Genomic DNA, 23,866 nt, shown 5'->3' with positions numbered 1-23,866 from the left:
CGGCGGGACCCCCCCCCACCCCACGGCGGCTGCCCCGGGGGGGGGGGACGGACGGACGCGGGTCGAGCCGGCCCCGGGACCGCTGCAGGTGCGTGGGGAGTGTGTGTGGGGGGGGACACCCGGCCGGCCACCCACCCGCCCCTCGGGGACTCCCCCCCCCCCCCCCGGGAGCCGCCCCCGCGCCCCGCACTCACATCCGGGGCCGGGTTTGTTAATGGCAGACGTAATTAACCCGGAAAAAAGCGACGGCGGAGCCAGGGGCACACCCCCTCCACCGCCCGGCCCCCTCCGCCGCCCGGCGTGTACCCAGAACCCGCAGCCCCCAGCCCGCTCCGCCGGCCATGCGCGGGGGGCGCAGCCCAGGGACGCCGCGGGGTGAGTGCGGGGGCCACGCGTGTCCGGGAGGGCCACGCGTGTCCGTGGGGGGACGCCGTCCCGGGGCTCTTCTTTGGGGACCCGGCGGGGCGGGCTGGGGAACCCCTCGCTGCCCCGTCCTCCCTCCGTCCCCACCCGCGGGGGCTGCCCCGTAGGACTCCAACCCCCCCCCCCCACACACACACACGCACCCCGCGAAGGGGCTTCCCCAGCCGCGGGGTCGTGGCGGCTGGGAGGCGGCCGTGCCTGCGGGGCCCCGGGGGTCCGACCCCGAGGGGGGGAGCAGCCTCCGTGGGGCCGGTTCGTCGGCGCAGGGATGCGGCAGAAGGTGCCGGTTCAGCAGCTGGAAGCGTCCGTGCCTCATCGGGTGGGAAGAGGCCTCCCCGCCGCGCCGGGGTTTGCAGCGGTGCCGGTCGGTTCTTCTGCTCGTCGGTGCTTGCAACGAGGGGCGGTGTGGGGAGGGGGAGAGCTGGAGGTAGGGGGGGTTGCTCCTGCCGGGCTGGCCCGTGGCTGGGGAACGGGGTGCCCGTGGGAGATTTAGGGGTGCTGCGGGCACCCATCTCTGCTTTGGGTCTGCGGGATTGGTAGCAAATGTGCGGGGAGGGTTTGGGATCTGCAGCTACCCAGAGCGTGTTCCCCTGGCGGTTTTTTCTGTGGTGAGGTGAAGAAACGCATCCTCGCTGCTCCCAGCCTGCCTTTCAACAGGTTAATTATTTCATTAAGGCAAATGTCTGGAATTAGCAGGAGTTAGTTGCTGGGCTCTGCCTACACCGTCTGTCTCGTGTGTCAGCCGCCGGATAGACGTCGGCAGGGCGAACTCTGGAAACTCCTTTGCAAGACCAGGTAAAAGGAAGTGGTGCTGCAACCGCTGCGGCTCGCAGCCATCGCCCTGTGCGGCTGGGGCTGTCTCGGAGCTGCGTGGGGGCAGCGGGCATCGCAGCTCGGAGCCCTCGTGAAATTCGGGTAATCATCTTGCGTGCCAACCCGCACCAGGGCAGCTCAGACAGACAGGCGTGAGAGGAGGAGGAGGAGGACGCTGTGGCTGCCCGCAGGTGCGATGGGCTGTGCTGTGGAGTGAGGTGCCGAGGAGATGCTAGTGCTGCTGCCGTGCTCTGAATGTCAGGCCTCCCGTTGCCTTGGCTTTTTTTTGCTGCAGGGTGTCCCTGGGTCACGCTCCCGTGGCTGTAGCTGTGCCGGGAGCAGGACAGAGCAGGGCACGGGCAGCCGTGATGGTGCGGTGAAGCGCAGGCGTCCTGGGGGTGCTTCCTGGAAAGTCTGGCTGTGCGGCTGCCCACGAGGCCCTTGAGCCAGCAGTGACGGCAGAGAGGGGCTTGGGTGCCCTGCACCTTCTGCCTCTCTCTGGGACGCGCTTACCTGTATCTCAGGAGGCAGGCAAGAAGGTATTTTTGCTGTAAACCTTCTTCTGTAGCCTAATTGCTCTTGTCATCTCATTAACCGAGCCAGAAAAGGGTTGTCCTTTTTGGTGGGATATTATGACTCTGAAAAGCTGGGAAGTCAGTTGCTTCAGAGGTAGGGGAAGAGCCCCAGAAGCCTCCAAAGTGCTTCGCTACAAAATGGCATAAATTCATAAACAGGATCTGTTAATGAGATCCTGAGGGCCTGATTTGGTGCGATGCTCGGGAAGTTCAAGTTGTCGTTGGATGGCAGATGAGCCCCCATGAATCAGGCATGGGCATCATCCATGAATCGTAGCTCCCTGTGCCCGGTGCCAGTGTGATGTCCATCACGTTTCCATAAAGGACGTCCTCTGAAGTGCCTCTTTGCTGCGAGGCCTTTGGGGACTCATCTGCACTTTTAAATGATGCTGATTTTCTGTGAGGTCCCTCTTATTCTCCCCTCTCAGGTTTAGTCTTGTGTCCTTCCTACAGCAAACACAAGTTTGGGTCTGTCATGGAAATATTTATGACTTGGAGTTTACGAAGTGCTGTGTAAATAGTAAACGTTAGTGCAAACAGCATTTTTTGGCCCTCCCAGGATTTCTGAGCAGAGGGACCAAATACCCACATGCTGATGGAGCTGGAGATGCTGCTTTTATCATTTTCCTATGGAAAAGTGCAATACTCAGTGGCTGCAAGGAGACAGACAGGTCATGCCCTGCAGGCAGTGGGATGTGAGGGAACAGGGAGCCTGGCTGGCTGGGGGGAGCACAGTCTGCAGGGCAGAGTTTGGAGCAATTGCAATTTCCTCTGCCCAAAGGTTTTTGCATATCCAAGTGCAATCCGAGGTCAGCCCGCACGGAAGAGTTGAGCTGGTTTGTGGGCTTTCAGCCAAGCCCGTATTAATTAAGGATGGCAGGGGGAATGTAGGGAGTCCCGGGGGGTGTCCCGTGGGTCTGGCACCGCAGCCCCGAGGGGCTGGGAGCTCATCCCTGTGCTGCCTGTGCCACACCTTGGCTCTTTCTCATCCCTCTCGTAAGCAGAAATCTCTGGACTTTTATTAGCAGCAGGAGGAAGAGTTAATTTATGAGGCCTGGTCTGAACGTGTCGGTATGGTTGAAGGTACTTGGGAATCCGCTTTCTGCGTGCTTCCCCCCCGCCCACAAAAATAACCCCACAAAAAAGCAGTAAAATGTGAAGTGCCCACATAACCTTTGCATCGGGGCAAATGTGTTGTTTTAGAACAACCTCTTCTACCGAAGCAGTACGATTTCCCTCTTAGCAAAGCCCTGATACCCATCTCTGAAACGCTGGTGATAAACTCTGAGATCCTGACAACAGGTTGACTTGGTTTCTGCCACCTCTACCTTTGCAGCTGCACCACAACTCTTGCACAACACTTGCCTCTCAGGGCCCCACTCCACTGCAGCTATTCAGCTCAAAAATAGTATTTCCTCCTTTTCTGCATGAGATCTTTTATTTGTGCAGCCTCCACTTCTGGCACCTGCGCGAGTCACCCCTCTTCTACCGGACAAACCACACCAGGTTCAGCTCGCATCCTTTCGGTAACCGCTGCCTCCATCCCCGCCCGTCCACCCTGAGCCGTGGTGCGGGGGCTCTGCCCAGGCAGAGGGATGTGTCCTGCCCGCCCGCGCCTCTCGGTGCTGCTTTCGCTCCCCGTGCGCGGCTGGAAGCGATGGTGCAGAGACCCGGTCCGCTGCGGCAGCCCCGTTGCGGGGGTTCTGGGGGGCTCCCCTCCCCGTGGCTCTGCAGCGGGCTCTGCTGTGCAAGGTGGGCGGGAGCTGCTGCCAAATTAAAGCGGTGGCAACGTGCACCCACTCCCGCTGACTCAAAGCGGCCGCTGCTCCTGCGGGGTGACCGAGAGCGATGCTCGGGCTCCCCCGCGTCTTGCGCCCACAGGGGGACACCAGCAAAGCCCATTTACGGGCACCAAGGCTGCCGTGCTCTCCAGTCCAGCCGCTCAGGGTCGTCGTGCCCCGTGTCGTGGCAGGCTCGGCGTGGCGGTTCTCCTTGCTTCTGCAGAAGGGATTTGGGTGCCCGGGAGGTCGGTGTTGCAGCCCAGCTCTGCTCCTCTGCAGCCGCTTGTGGCCGAGGTGATCTCGGAGGTGACCTCCCGGCTCGCCCTGGCTGGCGGGCAGCACCGGGGAGGGTCCGTGCCTGCGTGCCCGCGGCAGACCTGGTGACAGGGCTTGGCCCCGCGGCGATGGGTCATTGTTTTCCCTGCTGACTCGGCATCCTGGCTGCACAGATTTTCTGCTGGAGTTGCAGATTGTTTTCCATTTCCTGGGAGTGTGCTTGGGCTCTCTCTAGCGCGCAGTCTGCTTTGGGATTATTTTTTGTCACGGTTCCCAGGGACCTGGTGTCTCGCGTCAAATCCTTTGTGGCTACTTTGTCCTCTCTCGGTGGGCCAAGCTGTGGTACGGGGTTGCCCCACATTGCTGAGCTTGGTGGGACGCGACCGCTGCTGTGACGGGGGCAGTTTGGGGCACAGGGCTGTCACTCGGAATCGGTCTATTGCTGCCCCGGGGACATCCCGGTGGCCGTGGTGCTGCCCTGTGCTACGAGTGGTCTCGGAGCCGGACCGGCGAGCATTTGTTTGGTGGTGCACGGCGATTGAGTCCGTCTGCAGGTCCCGGGTTTCCAAAGTCCTGCAGTTCCTTGCTGAGCCGTTTTGGTCCTGCTCGCTGGTCTGATCCTGCCGGCACCCGGGGCCGTCACGCTGGCACCCATTCTTGTCACAAAGGCGTGCTGGGTGACGTTTGTGTTTGGCAGCTTCCCCACAGGGCGAACATGCGGCGGTAGCAGTTTGACTTTGCTTTTTGTGTGTTAAGCCGTGGGCTGCAGAGGTCCGGGAGAGGCAGCAGGAGGTTTGGGCAGGTTGGGAGATCGGACCTGCAGGGAGCTCGGCCAGCGGCCGTGGGACGTGGTGCGGAGGAGGGAGCTGGATGGGGAGCGAAGCCCCAGCCCCTCCTTTGAGCCTCATGCTTTTCACACCTTTTGAGCTCCCTGGCTGCGGTGGGGTTGGCGGCTCTCAGGGCTGGGAAGCGATGTGCACCTCTGTGGGGAGGAAGATGTTTATGAAAATGCCTCATTTTTCAGCAATGGGAGGCAGCTAAAGTGCTCCTTTGGACCAGCCCTGGAAGGTTGTCCCTTCCCTCTCCCTGGTGTGAGCTCGGATGCAGGCTAGGCGACTGCGCTGGCATCCCAGCATGTCTGGCACCGATGGGTTGAGATGGCTGTAGGTGCAGGAGCAGCTCCGTGGGGAGCTGGGTCTGCGGGATCAGAGCACCCACCTCTCCCTGCCTGTCCCCTCCTCTGCAGGGTGATGTGAGAAGGAGCCCGGCATGCCGTACTTGGATCGACAGAACCGTATCTGCGGGTTCCTGGACATTGAAGAAAATGAGACCTGCGGCAAGTTTCTGCGGAGGTATTTCATCCTGGACACCCAGGCCAACTGCCTCCTGTGGTACATGGACAACCCTCAGGTAGGCTCCCGCGCTCGTCCCAGCTTCACGCTGGGCATGTCCATGGAAGTTGTTAGCCAGTCTGTGGCACATCCCGGCCTTCCTGGGCCACCCTGATGGAGGTGTCTCCTCTGGGTCCCCAAAGGAGGACACTGTCTGCTGCATCGGTTGTCTGTTGGGGTCTCCCGTGGCTGAGTGTGGCCACGACCAAACTCCAGCAGAGCAGCCCCCCTGCCACTTCTGGGGTTTCCAGGACTGTCCCAGCAGCCTCTTATACCACCAGGAGCCATTGACACCTTAGAGGAGCCTATAGAAATGCTGTGCCAACGTGAGGTGTTACATCTCCCTAGACACTTGGTGTAGAGACAGAGGGTTGTCAGACATTGGAATAGGCTGCCCAGGGAAGTGGTTGAGTGACCATCCCTGGAGGTATTCAAAAAGCGAGTAGATGGGGTACTCCAGAACATGGTTTAGTGGGCATGGATGATGGTTGGACTCGACGATCTTGAAGGTCTTTTCCAACCTAAATGATTCTATGATTCTATAACAAAAAAGAGAAGAGGTTAGACCGGGAGCCGGGTGGCTGGGGGAGATGGAGCCTGTGCATGTTGCACCTGATGTCTCTGGGAGCTGCCCCAGCGCTTGCGGTCAAGCTCAAAAGAGCAAGAGCCAAAGGTGAGCTCTAGGAAGACCCTCCTGGAAACCCCACGGTGCTTGAGCACTGCTTGTAGGCTGGGGAGGCACCTGCCTTCCTGAAGAGCATCTGGCAGCAGATTCTTCATTGCCTTGTTAAAAGGGGAAGGGGAAGCACCCGGCCACCCGCCCGCAGCCTCTTGGCCAGTGTTAGCACAAACTCCTGCTCTCTGGGCCATGCGGGGTGGGAGTCGGAGCCCGTCTTGCACCTGAGGTGCTGCTGCACGGGGCGGTGAGCAGGGCAGGCAGTTCAGAGTGGGACCGAGGAGGGCACGGCGCTCGGGTGCAGCGAGCGTGGCCGGTCCCAGCTGCTTGTAGGGTGCAAGTGCACAGAGAAGGGAAGCGGCCGAGGCTGGCAGCGTGGCCGTAGCTTTTGCTGCCTGACCCCAATGACACTGAGTGACAGCCTGACTCACCTCTTTTGCATTCTCCCTGTCATTTAACTCCCATCGCTCATTACATGTTTTGCAGAACCTGGCTATCGGTGCGGGCGCTGTCGGATCTCTGCAGCTGACCTACATCTCCAAGGTAATGTCGGGGTGGGGTGGAGAGAAAATGAATGCTCCCTGTTGTCCCCTTATCCGTGCGGCTTTCCCGGGAGAGGCGATGGCTCACCCCGGCAGCACCCGAGGTGAGGTCCTGCCCGAGCCCACGCCATCCTCCCTGGGAGAGGAGCCGGAGCGGGTCTGTGGGAAGCGGGGAGTGTCCCTGCAGCACGGCCGATCCCGGCACTGAGACCGGTGTTCGCCTTCACCCGCAGACCAGCACGGGACGGGCTGCAAGGTCGGGGTGCAGGAGGAAGAGGAACTGTTCTGCCATGAGGAAGGACACGGGGTGGCCAGGGCTGAGCGGGGACGGGAGCGCGGTGGTGGTGCGAGCAGGACGCGAAGCTGGCAATCGGCACGGTGTTGCTGCTCCGGTACCGGACCGAGCAAGGGTTTGGGCTCGTAGTGTGGTGCCCGTCTCGCTTTGGCACTCGGTCCCCATAACCCTGGCACGGTGCCTCCCGCTGCGGGTCCTGCTGCAGCCCCAGGTCTGCGGGAGGGTGCTCATCAGACCCAGCGAAGATGGGGAGGTAGAGACGGTCCCTTTTGTGATGGGTTCAGGGGCACCAGCAGCTCTCCCCTTCTGCTTAGAGGGCAGCACCCTGAAGGATGAGACCTTCTGGAAACTGAGCCTTTTGTGTGTCTTGATGGCATTATCCGGCTTCCACGGGAAGGCAAAAATAGTGCAATAAATGACAACTGTTGCAGGGCTGGTGACTGGAGTGCATGGAGCCGTGGCTGCGAGCGCGGCCGGGGAAAGTGGAGCTGCCACCGTCCTTCTGCCGTGAGCTGCCCCTCGGCTGCTGCTGGGGGGAGCGGGGGGGCTCACGGCCGCCGCACCGGGCTCAGCTCCGAATTGGAGCTGGATAAAGAAACGGACAGATCTCTCTGTTCCTGCTGAATCATGATTTATAAATTAAGCGCAGATGAAGCAACGCTGGGAGGTTGAGCCTTCCCCATTTCGGAAAGAGCCTTACTTCTAAATTATATACGTTTTAGTCTAAATGAAAATTGCTGTAGGACAGCATTTGGTCACAAACTGCAGGATTGGGTTATGCCAGCGGCTTTAACTACCAACGGTAAATATGCCAGAAAAATGGAGGTTTGCTTGAGAAAACATATTTAAAGCATTATAGGCTGGCTCCGAAGGAGGAAGCCTGTCAGAATAAATACTCCATGAATGCTGTGCTTGGAGCCCTGGGGAATATTATTCTTATATAAATGATTCCTACTCTTTAGGGAGAAACCGCTGCTATTTTCCCTCAATTTTCTTAATTGCTGACAAGAGCGACTGCGTTAGTCCAGCAGAAACTCGCGTTTTCAAGGCCTTTGAAAGCTTTCCGTTCTTTGCTTTACAGTGCAGCCAGCGCCGGGGGGGACAGCGGGAGATGAAAGCCCCGTCTCCGCGCTGACCTTCCCCTGGGACCGCGCGTTCGTTGCCGCATGTGGTCTGCGTTACGCCTGATACGGGCCAGTTCCTGAGAGCTCGCGCGGCTGCACTGCAGCTCCTGGGCTCGCGCCGTGCGGGTCGTCCCCGTGGGCACGGGACGTGCCAGCATCCCGAGGGACGCGCTGCCCCTCGGCCCAGCGTCTGTACTGCTGGGGGTCCTGCCCGGCCAGTCCCAAAGAGCCTGGGGTGGCACGCAGCACGGGTCTGACCGGGAGGTGCACGGGGAAGACGTGCCCGCCGGCCGCGTTCATTTTTCCCCTGACTTGAGCCGGCCGGCTCTCCTCCTCGTTTGCAGACGGGGGTAATTGCAGGGCTGGGGAGGGCAGACGATGCCTCCCCTCGGGCCGGCCAGCGTAACAGGGCTGCAGCCGCATGCTCGCTCCTCGGCCCCGTGCTCACGCTGCAGCATCGGTGCTCCACTGGGGGCTCAGAGGAACTGGGAGCATGGACTGGGTTGGAGCTTGGGGAACACCGGCTTCCTCTCCGCCACAGGCATGTGGATGGAAACTTCCAGCTCTCGTGCATGCCATTAGCATGTGCTGTTATCTTTAACTTTTTCTTTAATTTGCTCTGTTGCAGGTTAGCATCGCCACCCCGAAACAGAAGCCGAAAACTCCGTTCTGCTTCGGTGAGTGAGGGGGACCGTGCCCAGCACGTCGTGCCAGAGGGCCGGCGCAGGGCTAGCGTGAGCCACAGCCCCGTATGGTGGTCCTGTCACTGTGACCCCCAACGCGAGATGCACGGGCAGAGCTTGGTGAGGGAGGCAGGACACTGTGGGTCCCATCCGTGACGGTCCCCTGCTTTTGCTGTGCTCCTGAATCCTTCCCACGTGTCCTGTTGTGCTGCACTACCTTGTGCAATACAGGTTTTTTTTCTTCCTTTTTAATGCCTGCATAAGCTTCTGCTCCTTTTGGTGCAAGGAAGGGGTGTTTCATATCGAATTCCCCCCCACCCAAATGGCCTCAGCCCAACCCGGTCGGCCTCAGTGCCTCCTGTGTGAGCCATGAACTCAGGTTTAAAGCGACAGAAACGATGGCACAAGCACATACTTGTCCCAGGGGAATGGTGTCGCCTTCGCGATACTTTACTACAACGGATGTAGCCCAAGACAAAGACCGGAGCGCACGGTGCAGCCCCACGTGCGGGCTCGCACCAGCATTTCGGGTGAGAGTTAAAACCCAAGCGCTGAGCGAAGGAAGTCCCAAGGGGCCTTCAAACGCCCCGTGCAAGGGGCTAACTTCAGCACTAGATTAAGTCCTAGTTTGGGCCATGCCACAGCCTTGGTTTAAGCCTGACTTCAGCCCTGCCCTCCCTATGCTCTGGTGCAAGGATGCATCCAGCTGACCAGCTGCCACGTCCCTCCTCCACGCCCCTCGGCCGCTTTTCCATGCGAGAGGTTACGAGACCGCTATCTGCAAATCGCTCTGGGACTGGGAGTTGAGGGATGCTGTCTTGTTGATTTATTGTTTAATTTATTTTAATAATGCTAAGCACTGTTCCCTAACTCTTCTTTTCATTCCCTTCTTTGATAGTTATCAATGCGTTATCTCAGCGCTATTTCTTACAAGCCAGCGATCAGAAGGACCTGCAGGACTGGGTGGAGGCACTGAACCGGGCCAGTAAGATTACGGTAGGTTGCATTATGCTCGTCTCTGGTGTTGCTGTGTCCTGCCTTGATGGGCCGCTCGATAAGCGTCTGGAAGAGCTGTGCTTTTCCTTCTTGCTGTGCTCTCCTCCTCCGTCGCCTTCCCGGTCCCACCTGAGGAGCAGCGATGGTGGTGGCCGGGTTGTCCCCGGTCTGGGAACAGGTCTGTGCCAAACTTGCCAGGCTTTCTTCTGGGTTAGTGCCGAGGCTGCACTGGGGAAGGAGGGAAGCGCAGCTCTCGGCTGGTGGCTGCAGTGTCTCCTCCTGTTTCTGGAGCCCGCTCTGCTTCTGGCGCATCCCTTTTTTTGCTGTTTGATCAGTTATAGTACAGGACTGTAGCTCCCAAAACCCCCTCGTTCCCAGGGGAGCGTACCGTGGTCCCCCGGACGGCCCTGCGAGAGCAGAGCTCTTACATGGACACCCCGGGGGCTGTGTGCGGTTCTGCCAGCACGCGGGCCCGAGCTGGTTTGGATCTGAGGGAGAAATGCTGCGAGCAGAGGAGGGACGTGCTGGCGATGCAGCCTTTTAGCGTGCAGGGCTGGACGGCTTCGCCGTGTCCCTTCGCAAGGCCAGAGCTGCGTGGTGACCCATCTCAGGAGTCTGGCTTCGGACGGGAGACATTCCCTCCACCATCACCAGGGATCCTCCTGGTCTGGGTTTATTTTGCTGCTGTTTGCTCGTGCGTCTTCACCCTCCCTGCCCAGCTGCTGTGGGGGACGGCGGCTGCACCCTGGGGAAGCTCCTGCGGGAGCCGTCCCCGTCCCTGCCTGCTCCGGGGACGTTTCCCTCCTGTCACTCCTGCTGGCTGGGATTGTGTGTAACCGAGCAACTCCTCGCCGCGGCTGTCAAAGGGCGTCTTTCTTCTGCTCCGATAATTTATTTACTCAATTTTTATTCTTCCTGGAACGCCGGGTCTTGTGACGAGGCGTAGCAAATGCCCTGCACTGCAGGGCATCGCGGGGCGGGTTGTGCCTGGATCCGAAGGAGTTTGTCTGCCATCTCCTCTCATTTAGTGTTGTGTTCATATAACCGTAAATTAATGGTCACTGACCCAGAAACCCACGAAGTCTATGCTCCTCAGCTGCCCGGCGCTCCTGGCGATGAGCGATGCTGCTGTGCTCCCTCTCTCGTGCGGTGGAGCAGGAGCATCGCCTGCGTGCTCTGTGGCAGTGCCCGTGTGCCAGGACTCCTGCGTTAGGTGTTCGCAAGACGGCTTCTTTCTGGCCCCGGGATGTGGGGGATCCCTGCGAAAGGGTCAGGGGCTCTGCAGGCTTCTGTGTGCCTGGCATTAGCAGTATGGCTGGTGTTTGATGCTAGCAGGGTTTTACTAGGTCATGTGCCGATGCATGTTGTTCATGGTTTGTAAACTAAATGTAAGGAAAAATCACAATGAACAGTTTAGGAATGGGTCCTATCAAATAACCTTTTTTCCTTGAATTTTTTGTTTAAAAATCACTGGAGTGCTGTGTTGTGTCTGTGGGAAACTCATCTACAAGACCAGACCTGGCTTGTATTTTCTTTTTATATCTGCAAATACATTAAATGCGACAACCTCTGTGCCTGAAGCCACCAAACTGACTGCACAGGCTCTGGCTTGTACCTTCTCTTTTATGGGTTCAGGTGATATTGGCCACAAAAAACCCACCTCCAAAACCAGGTAGGAGTTGTAACCAGAGCCTGCCAGGGACATTTGTCTAGCTGTGCCACCAGGGTAGTTTCCTCCAGGGTAATTGCCTGCAGGCAGCCCGCATAGCTGATTTGCCAGGCTGGCTGAGGTGGGAGCTGGTGCGGCGATAGGAAGAGATGCATCTTCTGTTTCTGCAATAAACCGCGGTGATTTTCATACCCTGATGTTGGCCAGCCCTTCCCGACTCTGGCTGTGTCCCGGCTGGCCGACCGGCTCATCCAGCCCTGCAGGGAGGAGTTCTCGCAGGCTGGCTGGGAAACACGGGGCTACCGGGATGTGGGTGACACGGCCGCTCTGCCCTGCGTGGGAAATCCCGCTCCCTGCTCTGCAGCTTCCCACAGGTCTCCATTTGTGCCTGCGTGTCCTTGGGCTGCTCTGAGTTGCAGCAGCTTCATCACCTTGGTGTGGGTGGAGGGGCACAGAAGGGCATGGGGAGACGTTCTGGCTTTCGGTGGGGTTTGGACCCTTACCGGCCTCTGGTCTCTGAGAGGTTTCCCTCTTCCCCTGGGCTCTGCAGGGCTGCTGGGCTCTTGGACGTGGGATGCACGGCACCAACCATGGTCCTGTGTGCTGTATGTTCGGTGCACGCTGCTGCCATCTGAGCCACTCGCTGCGGTGGGACGGGAAGGATGGGGCAGCGGTTCGGGTATTGCTCCTGGCGCAAAGATCCAGGTTCAGCTTCCGCTTCTCACGGAGACTTCTCTGCTCTTGGCAAATCGCTTCCTGCGTTTCTTCATCTTGCACGCCGTCTTTGTAGCCAGGGCCTTGGCGGTTGAAGGCTTGAGGTGTGCAGCGGGCTGGTGTCACCGTGACGAGGGACTCTGCTCAGTTCTGCACGAGGAGGCTCGAGCTGGCGGCAGCACCCTGCCCCGTGCCAGGCGCCGAGCAGCACCTTCCCCCTTGCATCGCTGCCCGCAGAGAGATGCAGCCCCTTCCCTCTGCCCCTGCCCCGCTGCCCGCACACGCAATGTCTCCGCATCTGCGTTGTGAAACCGTTTCCTCCGGCCGGGTGGCCCGTGCTGGCTCCCCAGCCTCGCCGTGCACCCGCCTCGTGCTCGCCTGCGTTGCCGGCGCGGGCAGCCGGTGCGTGCCGGTGCCCGCGGGCGCTGGTGCTCGGCACCGGCCGTGCGGCACAGGCGACCGGCAGCCTGCCGTGGTCTGGCCGCTCGCTCTCGCGGCGGCAGCATTTCTGAAGCGGGATGCGATGGCACCCGAACGTGTCGCTGCTGCCTGCTCCCTGCCCGGCACTGCCTGCCCCATTGTTGGAGAGCACCCAGGAGGCACAGGCAGCGGGGCCGTGGGGTGACCGGGATCTCGTCCTTGGCCCTTCCTCCTCTCCTGCCTATGGGTTTGTGAGGTCTTAGCACAGACCTCTGCCCCGCAAGACTTAAGCCAGGTCTCAGGTTGAACACCAGTCCAGCCGTCTGCTTCGGGAGGGACTTTAGAGCAGCTGAGAGTTCTGCTCTCCCCAGCCAGCAGCCGATGCATGGCGCGGTTTGCACGGAGAGGACCGCGTGTCCCTCCCTGTGCGCTTCGGGGTGGAAGGCAGGAGGGTGGGTTGGAGCCAGACACCCTGATTAATGGCATTAGAGAATTGGAAGTGTGGACTTGGGAAGAAAAACTTGGAAACCCGCCTTTCTGTCCAGAGCCAGGTGCTGGAGGGAAGGAGCTGGGAGGGGGAAAAGGAGGATGCCGGAGCTGGGTCCCTGCAGCGTAGCCTCTGCCCGGCGATGCGGAGCTGCTCGCAGCGGAGACGCGACCTGCCCGGCCGCGCGTTGCTGCAGGACGTGCAGGCGTTCGGCGTGTAAAATAGCGCCCGGCCATCTGCTGCGCCCCTGCGGACGTGCTGCAGCTCAGCCTCGTTAGGCAGATGAAAGCTCATCATTAAGCCTAGCTGTAAGTAGAGCGGGGACAATTAAAGGAGCAAGTGTCCCACAAACGCATTGGGCTGCAGAGGCGAGTCATAGACTCATGTGAGTTGATGCTTAATTATTCACCACCTCTCATCTCCCATCTCAGTGCCTCCTGCAAACCGCCTGGGTGGGGCCCACACCCTCCTTAATCGGGGTGGCTTGTTCATTTATTATTTTTTAAAGGGACATTGCTGCATTTAGGCTGCGAGGACAGAGGCGATGGTGCCCTGGTGCAGGCGTAGGGCTGCCCAGCACGGTCGCGCCTGTGCCCTTCACCCCTTTCTTTCTCCCGTAGGTGCCAAAGGGCGGCAGCGTCCCACCGGCCGCGGAGATCGCGAAGCCTCCAGTGGTGCCCCAGGCCCAGGAGAGAAAGCCCCAGGTGGCCTACAAAACCGAGATCATTGGGGGGGTGGTGGTCCACACGCCCATCTCTATCAACCAGGTGAGCTGGCAGGATCCGCGCACCGGGTAAAATCCCTGCGACGTCGGCACCCCGCTTTGGTCTCTCTTTTCCCTGTGTTTTAAGAGCAGCTCCTAATGGGGATAAGCAGAAAAGGTGGCAGCTTTCTCCATGCGTAGCTGGGCGAGGGCATCCCCACCACACCCTGCTTTGATGTTCCTGCACCTCGCTGCCAGGAGCCCTTCGGCACTTGAGCCGGGCTTTGAGGGGTCCCTGCCTGCTGGCTTTTGTGTCTGGCTCCTGCCGCTGTCGTTGTCCTGGCAGCAAGGGCGTGCTGCCTTCCGAGTCGAGCGGAGTGAGGGTGGCTGGGTCTGCAAATCGCTTTTTGCAAATGATATTCAGATTTCTGCTTTAGGAAGGGTGAGCGCAGGGAAAGTGAGTGTCGGGGCGTTGTTACTGCTTTAGCCCCGCCAGTATTGGGCAGTGCAATGGGTAGAGAAATACTGTTAATACACAGCAGCGATGGGCTCTGTCATTCTCTAACCCGCGTGTCGGAGCAGCAGAGCTCATGGACGTGGGTCTGCTGGGCTGGGGCATGTGGTCCGGGGGTCCGGGGAAGCTCTGGGGGTCCGGGAATGTCCAGCCATGGGGCTGGAGGCAGTTGCTGGTTTGGACTGTTGGGGAGGCTGGTTTGCACTTTCATTTCTGGAAACCAGCTTGGTGCCTGCAAACCGTTCCCACTCAGGGATGTATAAATAGCTGCACTTAGCACCCTGTAGCACCTCTCCTTTGTCTCGCTCTGAAGTGTGATGAGACGAGGGGGTGTGAGGAGGAGGAGGCTATGAATCTGCTCCCCTTCCCGGCCATTTCTCACCATCCACCCACATGTCCTGGGTCCAAATCCCCCATCGAGGTGCCCGGGGCAGAGGGACCCCGTGTTGCTGCCCCCATCAAAGCGGCCGAAGGGACTGACCCATCCCGGAGGCGGTAGCCGGCCCCGCTTGCCGTGGCTCTGCAGCCCCTTCCCTCGGCACGTGGCCGGGTGTGCACGTGGCCATCGGCGTCTCCCACTTTCGGGCGCTCATCCGGCTCTGGGTCTCACTTCAGCTCTTATCGGTGGCGGCACTAAAAATAGAGCAGAGAATTAGATCATTGGAGCCTTTTTTTTTGCTGTCAGGCGATTTTAACGCTTCCCTGGCCGCGGGGTTTGTTGGGGTGCGGAGGTGTGTGGGGTGCGGAGGCGTGCGAGGTCGGTCAGGCTGGCAGCCGTCCCTTCCCGGTGCCGCTGCCCCGTGGGATGCTGCTGGACCCTCAGCCCCACGCGTGGGGTGGGGAAGGGCAGGGAAGGGAGGGCTGTGCCTCCCCCCTTGCTTCCATGCAGCCGGGGCAGCCTGTTTGCGAACAAGTGGCAGCAGCCAGCCCTGTGACTTTTCTTTTTTGTTTCAGTGAGTTAAAGCTGCTCTTTCCTCCTGACTCTTGACTCTGCCTCCCTCTCCTCCCCTGCCACCACCCCCCGAGAGCCGGGAGCTCCATCCTCAGCCGTCGCACAATTTCTTTCTTTCACTGAGGGGTTTTTTAGAGGTGGTGCGTCAGCTGCTGGACCATTTTCCGTGCTCTTGCAGCTTGCCCCGTGTGCGAAATGGCTATTTTTCTGCTGCAGCTTCCTGGGCGCGTCCGTGGTTTCCTGGCTCTGCCCTGGCCGGCCGGTGCTGCCCCGCAGCGGCTCTGGGACCGCAGGGGGAAGCCCCACGCTCCGGCTGCACCCCCAGACTGGCCAGCAGCATCACCCCGGCTCCCGGGTGTAACGCTCCCCATTGCAGCAGCATCCCCATCTCTGGTTTTGGACACGTACATCCGTAACGCTCGGCAGAGCCGATGCATCCCCAGGCGAGGGGAGCGGGCAGCCTGCCCTTCCCGGCTGGGCTGGAGCTCTGCTCCGCTGCTCTCCGGAGGTTCTGGGTGGCAGTTTGGGGCCAGCCAAATGGCTGCTTGTCTCTGTCCTGGAGAAACCAAAGCAGCCTCTCGAAGGTGCTGGAAGGAGCAGCGCAAGCAGGTTGCTGGTTAACCACACCGGCAGTCGCACCGGCGCGGGTGCCATATAAGGCTGGCGGCGACGAGAGCCACCCCGGCTGCCATGGCAATTCTCAAACCTCAGCGCGGGGCTGGAGGAAGGGGTTGGAGGGACGGGGGAAGGAGATGAGCGCAGATGTTTCACCTCAACCATCCTCGGCGCTGCCGAGGGGGAAGGGAGAAGGGAGGGTGCTGCCCGGGCACGGAGCGGGGTGCGGAGGAGGGAGGGGGTGATGCCGGCAGCGGGGCAGGGTCCGGCCGTTGGGATGCGCTGGGAAGCGCTTGGGGTGAGCCAGGGGATGGGTGCTGGGCGCACGGCCGCGGGCACAGCCCATCCGTGCTCGCAGCAGCGAGCGTTGCGCTTGGGGAGAGACAGCTCGGGGCCAGAGGAAGCACGGTTTTTCTACCTGAACTCCAAACATCACAGTTTCTTTTGGGAGAATTTGGCTGTGAAAACATGGAGTGGAGACTTTACAGCTGTCCTGACCAGTTTATTCCCATGATATATTGCCTTCTCCAGTTGGAAAGCATGCCTGCCTTCTAACTTGGGTTTGTCTGGCTCCAGCTTCCAGCTGGTGGGTTTTGTTCTGCGTCCCTCTGGCAGGTGGAAGAGCTCCTTGTACCTTGCGCTTACTCCGGCGAAGGTCTGTGGTGCAGTTGAGTCACCTCTCGGTGTTTGATAAGCCGAGCAGATGAGGTTCTTTAACTTCTCTGCTGCAAGGGATTTTCTTCAGCCCTCAGATTGCTTTTCTGTAGCCTTTCTAATTTCTTAACGTTGTTTTTAATGTGTGGGTGCCAAAAAGGTGGCTAGCACTCAGGCAGCAGTCTGAAAAGCTGCATGCAACGAGATAAAATCAGCTCTCGACTCTGGTTCATTCCCCTGCTTGTGTCCAGGCATTGCAATTAGCCCTTGGCATGCAGCGCTGTGCTCAGGGCTGGCTTCGGGTTGCTTTTCCCTCCAGCTCAAGGTGTCCTGCCTTCTAGCAGGGAATTCCCCCCACCCTGCTCTCTCCCGGCTCCCCAGTAACTCTGTGCTCTCTGCTTCCAGAACGGAGGGGACGGAGGGGAGGGCAGCGATGTGGCCGCCCACCCGCTGCTGCGGCGCTCGCAGAGCTACATCCCCACCTCGGCCACCAAGCCGCCCGCCGGGCCCCCCATCCTCAAGAGCGGCTACTGCGTGAAGCAGGGGAACGTGGTGAGTACCGGGGGTCCCCTGCGCCGCGGGCAGCGGGGCGGCTCAGCCGGGTGCGTGGCCGTGGGCTGCCTGCTGCCCCGTGGGTTGGGGATGCTCCAGGGATGCTCTGGATGCAGGACCACGACAGCGTGGGGAGAGCGCCGGAGCCCAGCACCGAGCTGTTTCCTCCTCTCTTTTCCAGAGGAAGAGCTGGAAGCGCCGGTACTTTGTTCTGGATGAATTTTCCATCAGTTACTACAAGTGTGAGCAGGTGAGCAGCCCCTGCCGGCCCCCGCCTGGGACCGACTGCTCCCGAGCAGAGGTCCGGAGCTGCTGCGCTGCCGTGCCGGCATGGGAGGCACATCCCAGCGCTGCCAGCCCCAGGGGCCAGCCAAGCCCATCGTCGTCTCCTCTCGTCTCCGCAGGACAAGGAGCCCTTGCGCTCGATTCTTCTGAAGGATGTCTGCAAGACCCACGAGTGCCTGGTCAAGTCTGGGTAATGCTCCCATCCGTGTTTCCCTGAACTGCAGCTCCTGCTGTAGCCCCAGGTTGTGTCGGGGCCGGAGCAGCTAACGGGAGCTCCGGCTGCTGGTGGGAAGCAGCTCCCCGAGGAGCTGAACCGGAGGAAGGCAGGAAGGAAACTCAGTTCCCCCTTTGGGGAGCCCAGAGGGCCCCGAAAAGCAGTGGCGGCTGCTGCTGCTGCGGGCCAGGGCCAGGCTGAGCTGTGCTGCCGCTCGCTTTTCTTTTACGACCCTGTAACCCAAATGTCTCCTCTTTGTTTTGCTTTTAAGAAATTTCTTCCCCTTCAGCTCCATGAACAGGTTGGGGAAATGTGGCTGGATGCAGGATATTGTCCATCCTCTGTTCTCCTGGTGCTGATAGCCATCTCTGTTGGGCAGGCGTGCTCCTACAGCTCTCTTATCTCCCTAGATTAAGGAATGTGGGGCCCTGCACAGTAAATAGCATGGTATGACAGAAGAACAAAGGTGTTCATAAAGCTGCTGAAAGCTGCATATAGGTGTTTTCCTTAAACTAGCACAGCTGGCTACACAGTGTCTTGGGAACAATTTATTGCAGTGAATGCTGATAAAATCAAAGTAACTTGAAGACTTGCAGTGAAAAATGAACTAAGAAAACAAACCTCTTTAGCTAAAGTAAAAATATAATTTATTAATATATCTTTGAATTGTTTATTCTTAATAAGTAATAGAAAGCTCATGAACTGTAAATGAGATGGATTATGGGTCTGGGGAGGGGCTGGGCTTTGCCTGCAGATGGCAGAAGCTGGAGTGTGTGTGTGTGTAGCTGAAGGTCTCTGGGGAGCTGGAGTCATCTTCTCAAAATCCTGATGAGATCCAAGGTTTGCCTTCAATATGTTTTTCACCAGCATAGTCTAGAGATGAGGATAAACACAGATTTTTTTTTTTTTTTTTTTTCCATCCATGATGACTGCTGGGTAGTGACCATCTTTTTCTCGCTGTTTCTAGTGACCTCCTGATGCGGGACAACCTCTTTGAAATCATAACGAGCTCCAGGACCTTCTACATCCAGGTGAGGCAGCCGAGGCCGGTTTGCTTTTCTGGGCAGTGAGTTCAGCTCGTGACAGCTCGTGTGAGCCACACTCCTGCAAACGGGCTGTTCCCCAGCAGCCTCTCGGCCAGCAAACGCGAGCAGATGAGTTTGTAACAGCTTCGCCTGGTGTCGGGGCACGGGCGGCCAGGGAGAACTGCCGGGCGGTTTCACTTCTCCCCTTGGGTTTATTTATAATAGCCGCTATTTGTGTGAGCAGGAAAAAGCAGAGACAAAAGCACAGGGCGATCCGACGAGCATCCCGAGTGCGTGGGGCTGTGTCTGCACCTTCCCTGTCCTGCAGATTTGGCCAGCCCTCTCCGCAGCGTGTGGGGGTATTAAGTAATTCTCCCTGTTGCGGCTGAGCTGGGCAGGAGGAGGCAGCAGGCAGGGGATGCCATGCATGGGGCTGTCGGCACGACCCCTCAGCACTTGTGAGTCCCCGAAGAGTAGCCAGCACGGCGTGCCGTGCCGTGGATGCTCATCCCCACGTGCACGGGCAAAAGCCCCAAATCCTGCTGCCCAGAGAGCACGGCCCCGGCCACGCTCGTGGCGAGATGCAGACCCCTGAGCCTCTGCCGCTGCAGGGGCAGGGCCGGTCACATCCCGATGATTTTGTGTTCCTTAAATGCTTTATCTATTCCTGATACAAAAATGCTGCAATGTGGAGAGTGGCTCCCCTTCTGCGGGGGATGATAGGGTGGTGCAGTGATTTTTAAGCAAGGATAAGTTAGTAGCAAATATCCTGGGAACCCTGGTAGCCTGTCCATCTGCGTGTCCACGCTTTGCTGTGGCGGGGATCAACTCTGGCTGCACCGGGGGCTTGCAGAAGGCAAAGTCTGATTTGGGCTGGTGTGTTTTGCAGGCAGACAGCCCTGAGGACATGCACAGCTGGATCCGAGTAATCACAGGGGCAGTCCAGGCCCTGAAAACTCGCCCGAGGGTAGGTCACGTCCTTTCTGCTTCATATATAGTGTCAAATGAAGATTATGCCAATGTACAAGGTATTTATTTAGTGGCTTGTGTAAGCGCTCAGTTAGCCCGTTTCCAGGATGAGATCCCTGCCCTCTCTGAGTTTGTTTACCCGTTGCTGGAAAAGTTTCCCTGAAAAGATTGAAAAGTGAGATTCAGCCATTGAACTGGACCTGCATGAACCCTGCTCTGCTCCGAGGCACAAGCGAGAGCCTGACTGATGGCAAAGGGCCATTTAATTCAGACTTTCAGTTTGCTTAGGATTTTTTTTTTTTTTTTTTTCTGCAGAGCCTGGTCCCCAGAGCTTTGCAAATTGCTCACAGCATTGCATGCACGAAACCCCAACCTCGGCCAGCGCTCACCCTGTGTCTGTCCTTGCAGGAAATGTCCTTCATGAGATCCACCTCCATGGTGAAGCCCGGGGGCTCCTCGGCCCTCTCCCAGCAGAGGCAGGCGGCAGAGGAGAGGAGAGCGCTGTGCAAAGCCCCTTCCACCTCCTCCTGGCAGCCCTGGACGCCGGTTCCGCAGGCAGCGGGGAAGCAACCGGTGCTGGAGGAGGTGCCCGCGCCGCTGAGAGACTCGGTGTTCGTGCCGGCCTTCACGGAGCGCGACGCCGGCGCCGTGCTGGGCAAGCGCGTGCGGCACAAGTCGGAGCCGCAGCATCTCAAGGAGAAGCCGTTCGCCTTCGACCTGGACGATGAAACCATCCGGACCTCCGACGTCTGACCGGGCACCGAACCATCCCCCGGCTCCGCGTGCCGCCTCCCCGGCTGCCGGGGGTCCCCGCGGGGCGGTGCGGGGCGCGCAGCCGCACCGTGTCCGCGACGGCCGGTCTCCGTGTATCCGCTCAGCGCCTCGGACCGAGCTCACCCCGTCATCTCGTCGGGGGTGAGGTGGCCCCTTCCCTCCACCGCTGCTCTTCCCTGCGATACAGGATCCGGCCGGACCCGCGTCCCGGTGCCTCGCTCTGCCGGGAAGCGGAGTCCCTGCCCGCTCCTGCCTGTGTTTTGCCCCGGGCGGCTCCGTGTTTCGGAAGCCGCCTCCGGGCAGGGCGACCTGCGGGCACCTCGTGCTGCCATCGCTCGCTGTGCGGGGCGGGAAGCGCTGGTTCCTGGCACGGCTTGGACGAGGGGGCATCCTCCTCTGCAGCCGCATAATTTGCCCCCGAAACCAAGCCTGGAGGAAGCGGCAGGAGGTCTCGGAGGCCTGAAAGGGAGCGTGGCCTTTCCTGTGTTTGGAAAAACATTTTTCTCCCCTTTCACGCTGCTCAGCCTTCCCCCAGCAGCTGGGCAGAGCCGGGGAGACGCCAGCCCTCAGCTGCCTGTACAAGGGACACGCTGCAACTTCCCGTTTTGATGACTTTTTCCCTAGGAAACCAGCTCTTTACACTGCCTGACTAATGGCGTATCAACAAATCCGTTGGCTTTTAATTATGTCTTTTTATACCTGTAGCCACTGTTAAACCCTGGCACTGGCAGGCTCCCCGCTCAGCCCTGCTGAAAGGTTTATTGGTACTTTCTGAGCGTGAGCCTGGGCAGGCAGCCGGTGCGACGGTGGCTCCCAGGGACGGGAGGATCCTCAGGTACGGTGTTGGTTTTGCACTGTGTACATCTGGGCACCAGAAAGCCGTGCCCGGGTGGTGAAGTGCTTTTAGCAAAAAGCAGTGAAAGCCGAGCATTTAATGAAACTGGGAAGACTTGTCCAGCCAACTTGCCTGCTGCCTGCCTTGAAATGAAAATGAGTGGAAGTTTTTAGAGCAACGAGAACTCGTCATTTCCATAACCAAATAAGCTCCTGTAGGAGTTGTGATAAATAGCGCGTAGAAAATTCAGGTATTCCCTAGGCAGCGAAGATCGTCTGATATCTTCACCCCGAAATGTGTGTGTAATCCTTGGGTACCGAGCGAGGACACACCTCCCCGTCCTTGCTTGCTGTCAGCAGCAGGTTATGTCGGTGTGACTTTGTGAGAGCAGCAGCAAGCCCATCCAGGCGTAGGTGCTGCTTCACCCTTCGTTTGAGGGCTCTTACCCAGACCCAAGGTGGCAGAGTGAGACACGGGGCGGTGTCCGTGCGCCATGGAAAGCAGCACGTGTTTGGGTAGGAAAGCTTTTGTCCGGAACTGCGTTAAGCTGAAACAAGAGCAAGCGATGGCATCCCTGGCATTGAGCTGCTGCGCTCTGCCGGCATCCCCGGCTGCGGTGCCCTGCGGGCAGGAGGCAGCAGCCCGGGCGGCAGCAGCAGTGCCCTGGCTGGGCACCGCAGCCCCGGGCAAGGCTGCAGGAGGTGCCCGGGGCTGCCCCGGGCTCTGCTGATGGGCACGTGGGTTTTTAAATGTGCTTGCTTTGGCCCAGCTGCACTGCCGTGTCCTGTGTCAGACACAGGCACGCTCTTTGCCATCTCAGATGTACTCCAGCTGATAAATCTGCGTGGCTGGTGTGGGAATGGCATTGCAAGCTTAGCAGCGCACGGAGTGGTCTGGAGTTAACAAGGCTTCTCTATTGAGGACTAGTTACTTGTTCTTTTTCTTCTTTTTTTTTCCCTTCCTTTTTTTTTTTGGCATTACATGTTCCTGCTCTGCAAAATCAGCTCAATGTGCTCCCCAGGAGCAAAAAAAACCTGGTTTGTCCCTGCCCTTTCCAGCTCTCCAGCTGTTTGACAGCTGTGCTTCAGCTAGCTCAGGCTCAGCCTGGGATAGAGCAGAGCTTTATCGGTTGAGCTCCAAGGCGTTGATTAGCCCAATGGATCTCAACAAGATTAAAATTGCATCTTCCTGCATCGATCCCCTCCTGTGTTGGAGGGGCTGCTCCTCCAGCTGGGCTCCGCTGGAGCCCGGGGCAGGCGCAGCCGAAGGGGCCTCGGTGCAGCCGGGGGGAGGTGGTGACGGGACCTCCCAGGTTCGGGGCTAAGAGTGGCTTCAGGGGGGATGTGTGGAGATGCTGGGGAACACTGAAACTATGAAAATGAGTGGGAATCGGTGCAAACGGTACAGGGCAAGTGTTAATATTTGTTATTTAATTGTAGAAACCTAGATCATGCTGTTCCTTTTCCTTCTTTTTGCTTTATTTGCACTAGTGTTTGAAATTTTTTTTTTTAGGCTGACTTGCTGTTTGGCTCATAACATGGGGTTTCAAAAATGTTTTAATAGTTTGGTAAGCCTATCAATCATAGAGTCACTGTATTTGGTGATAGCGCTCTGACCTCATTTCTGGAGAACATCAAATGCAGAGAGACAATGGTTACTTCGTGCAAGGCTTCAAAACCATGGAGTACCAAGTATTTTTGTTGCTTGATAATTGCAGTTTCCTCGGGCCTGGGATGGTAAAGCAGAAGCTGGTTGCACAATTAGGGTTAATTATCCAGGAGGAGAAACTACGAGTGGCTCCAGCGCTATTGCAACATTCCTGTTTCTCATTCCCACCCTCCCCGCATCCCCAGGACAGCGTAAAGGCTGAATGTGAGACTGAAACAAGTGTGTTCAAAGTCAAGCTGGGCTCCAGACCCATCCGTGATGCAGGTGGTGTTGCGGGGAGGAATTTCTCTCCCATCCCAAAGGACCAGGTGGATGCAGCCAGACCTTGATGGAACTTTGCAGCAATTTTTAAAGCAAACTGGTATCCCCTTATCTCTGCTTTTGCCGCCTGGCTCTCCCACGTGGGGATGAACGATCCCCCGTAGCTGCTTGCTTTTGAGAATGAAGCGTGTGCTGCGAGTTTCCCTGCTTTCCTAGAGATGCGTGCAGGTTCGAGGTATCTTGTGCGGAAAGAGTGGTGCGAGAGATGGGTTTGCTCTTTTCTATGGAAAATCCCAAGCGGTTTCAGCTATTTCTGTGAGTGCTGGCTATGGATTTCAAGTGCTCTTAGGGCCGGGGTGCCTCGCGCAGGCGATGCTCCCTGACTCCCATGGTGTCGGTTACCTGCCTCCCACCCCTTGCCTGTAAATGCTGGCTGCAGGAGATGGAACCCCTTTTCCCCTGTGTTTTTAAATAAAGAAGGAAATCCCAGTTGCTTTCCCAGGCTATCTGTTTGCATGGTGTATTTTGGGTAATGATTGCCAGGGAGGGTTGAACACCATCCCCACCAGGGCTGGGAGACAGGGCACAGCGGCTGGGGGGGACCATGGGGTCCACTGCCGGGTGCTCCCCCCACGTGCAAGGGGAGCAGCCATCGTGCTGGGGGAGCTTTTAGGGATGCTGCACTGACCTGCCAAAGCCCGGCCTGGTGTCTCTCGTGCCACGCTTACGGCTGGAGCCCCTCGGAGGCTCCCGCTGCAGAGCTGCAGCCGGCTGGGCTGCCCACCCCACTGTGCCCCACCGGACACCCTGGCCCCCCCAGCCAGCTTCAGCGGGAAAGAGCACCGAGGGGAGGGCAAAGGGCCATCATGGCCTCTGCTTTGAAGTTTTTGATCTTGTTTGTCACTGCTAGAAAAAGAGGGGACAGAGACTAACGGGGCGAGAAGCATCCCTTGCTTCCAGGGCGTGTGTTTGGTAAGGAA

The 23,866-nt window shown here is 58.7% G+C and overlaps 1 protein-coding gene across 3 annotated transcripts; it reads left to right on the top strand.

Moving 5' to 3' along the window:
- Window positions 1-275: 275 nt before the first annotated feature.
- PLEKHA2 (pleckstrin homology domain containing A2) lies at window positions 276-23,375 on the top strand. Of its 3 annotated transcripts, none has more exons than XM_052806070.1 (12): window positions 276-375; window positions 5,115-5,278; window positions 6,422-6,478; window positions 8,525-8,573; window positions 9,478-9,575; window positions 13,486-13,632; window positions 16,709-16,855; window positions 17,037-17,105; window positions 17,260-17,330; window positions 18,322-18,385; window positions 19,269-19,346; window positions 19,757-23,375. In XM_052806070.1, exons 2-12 carry the CDS (start codon window positions 5,138-5,140, stop codon window positions 20,099-20,101), a joined length of 1,266 nt encoding a protein of 421 aa, XP_052662030.1. In that variant the 5' UTR covers window positions 276-375; window positions 5,115-5,137; the 3' UTR covers window positions 20,102-23,375. The 3 variants fall into 3 exon arrangements, with proteins under 3 accessions (XP_052662030.1, XP_052662031.1, XP_052662029.1); XM_052806069.1 differs by lacking the exon at window positions 276-375 and adding an exon at window positions 1,011-1,218; XM_052806071.1 differs by lacking the exons at window positions 276-375; window positions 13,486-13,632 and adding an exon at window positions 1,009-1,218.
- The last annotated feature ends 491 nt before the right edge of the window (window positions 23,376-23,866 follow it).

This window comes from Harpia harpyja, chromosome 13, assembly GCF_026419915.1.
Source record: "Harpia harpyja isolate bHarHar1 chromosome 13, bHarHar1 primary haplotype, whole genome shotgun sequence".
NCBI classification, from domain to species: Eukaryota; Metazoa; Chordata; class Aves; order Accipitriformes; family Accipitridae; genus Harpia; species Harpia harpyja.
Note: the sequence above shows the minus strand (reverse complement) of the source record. Positions and strands in the feature narration are given on the sequence as shown.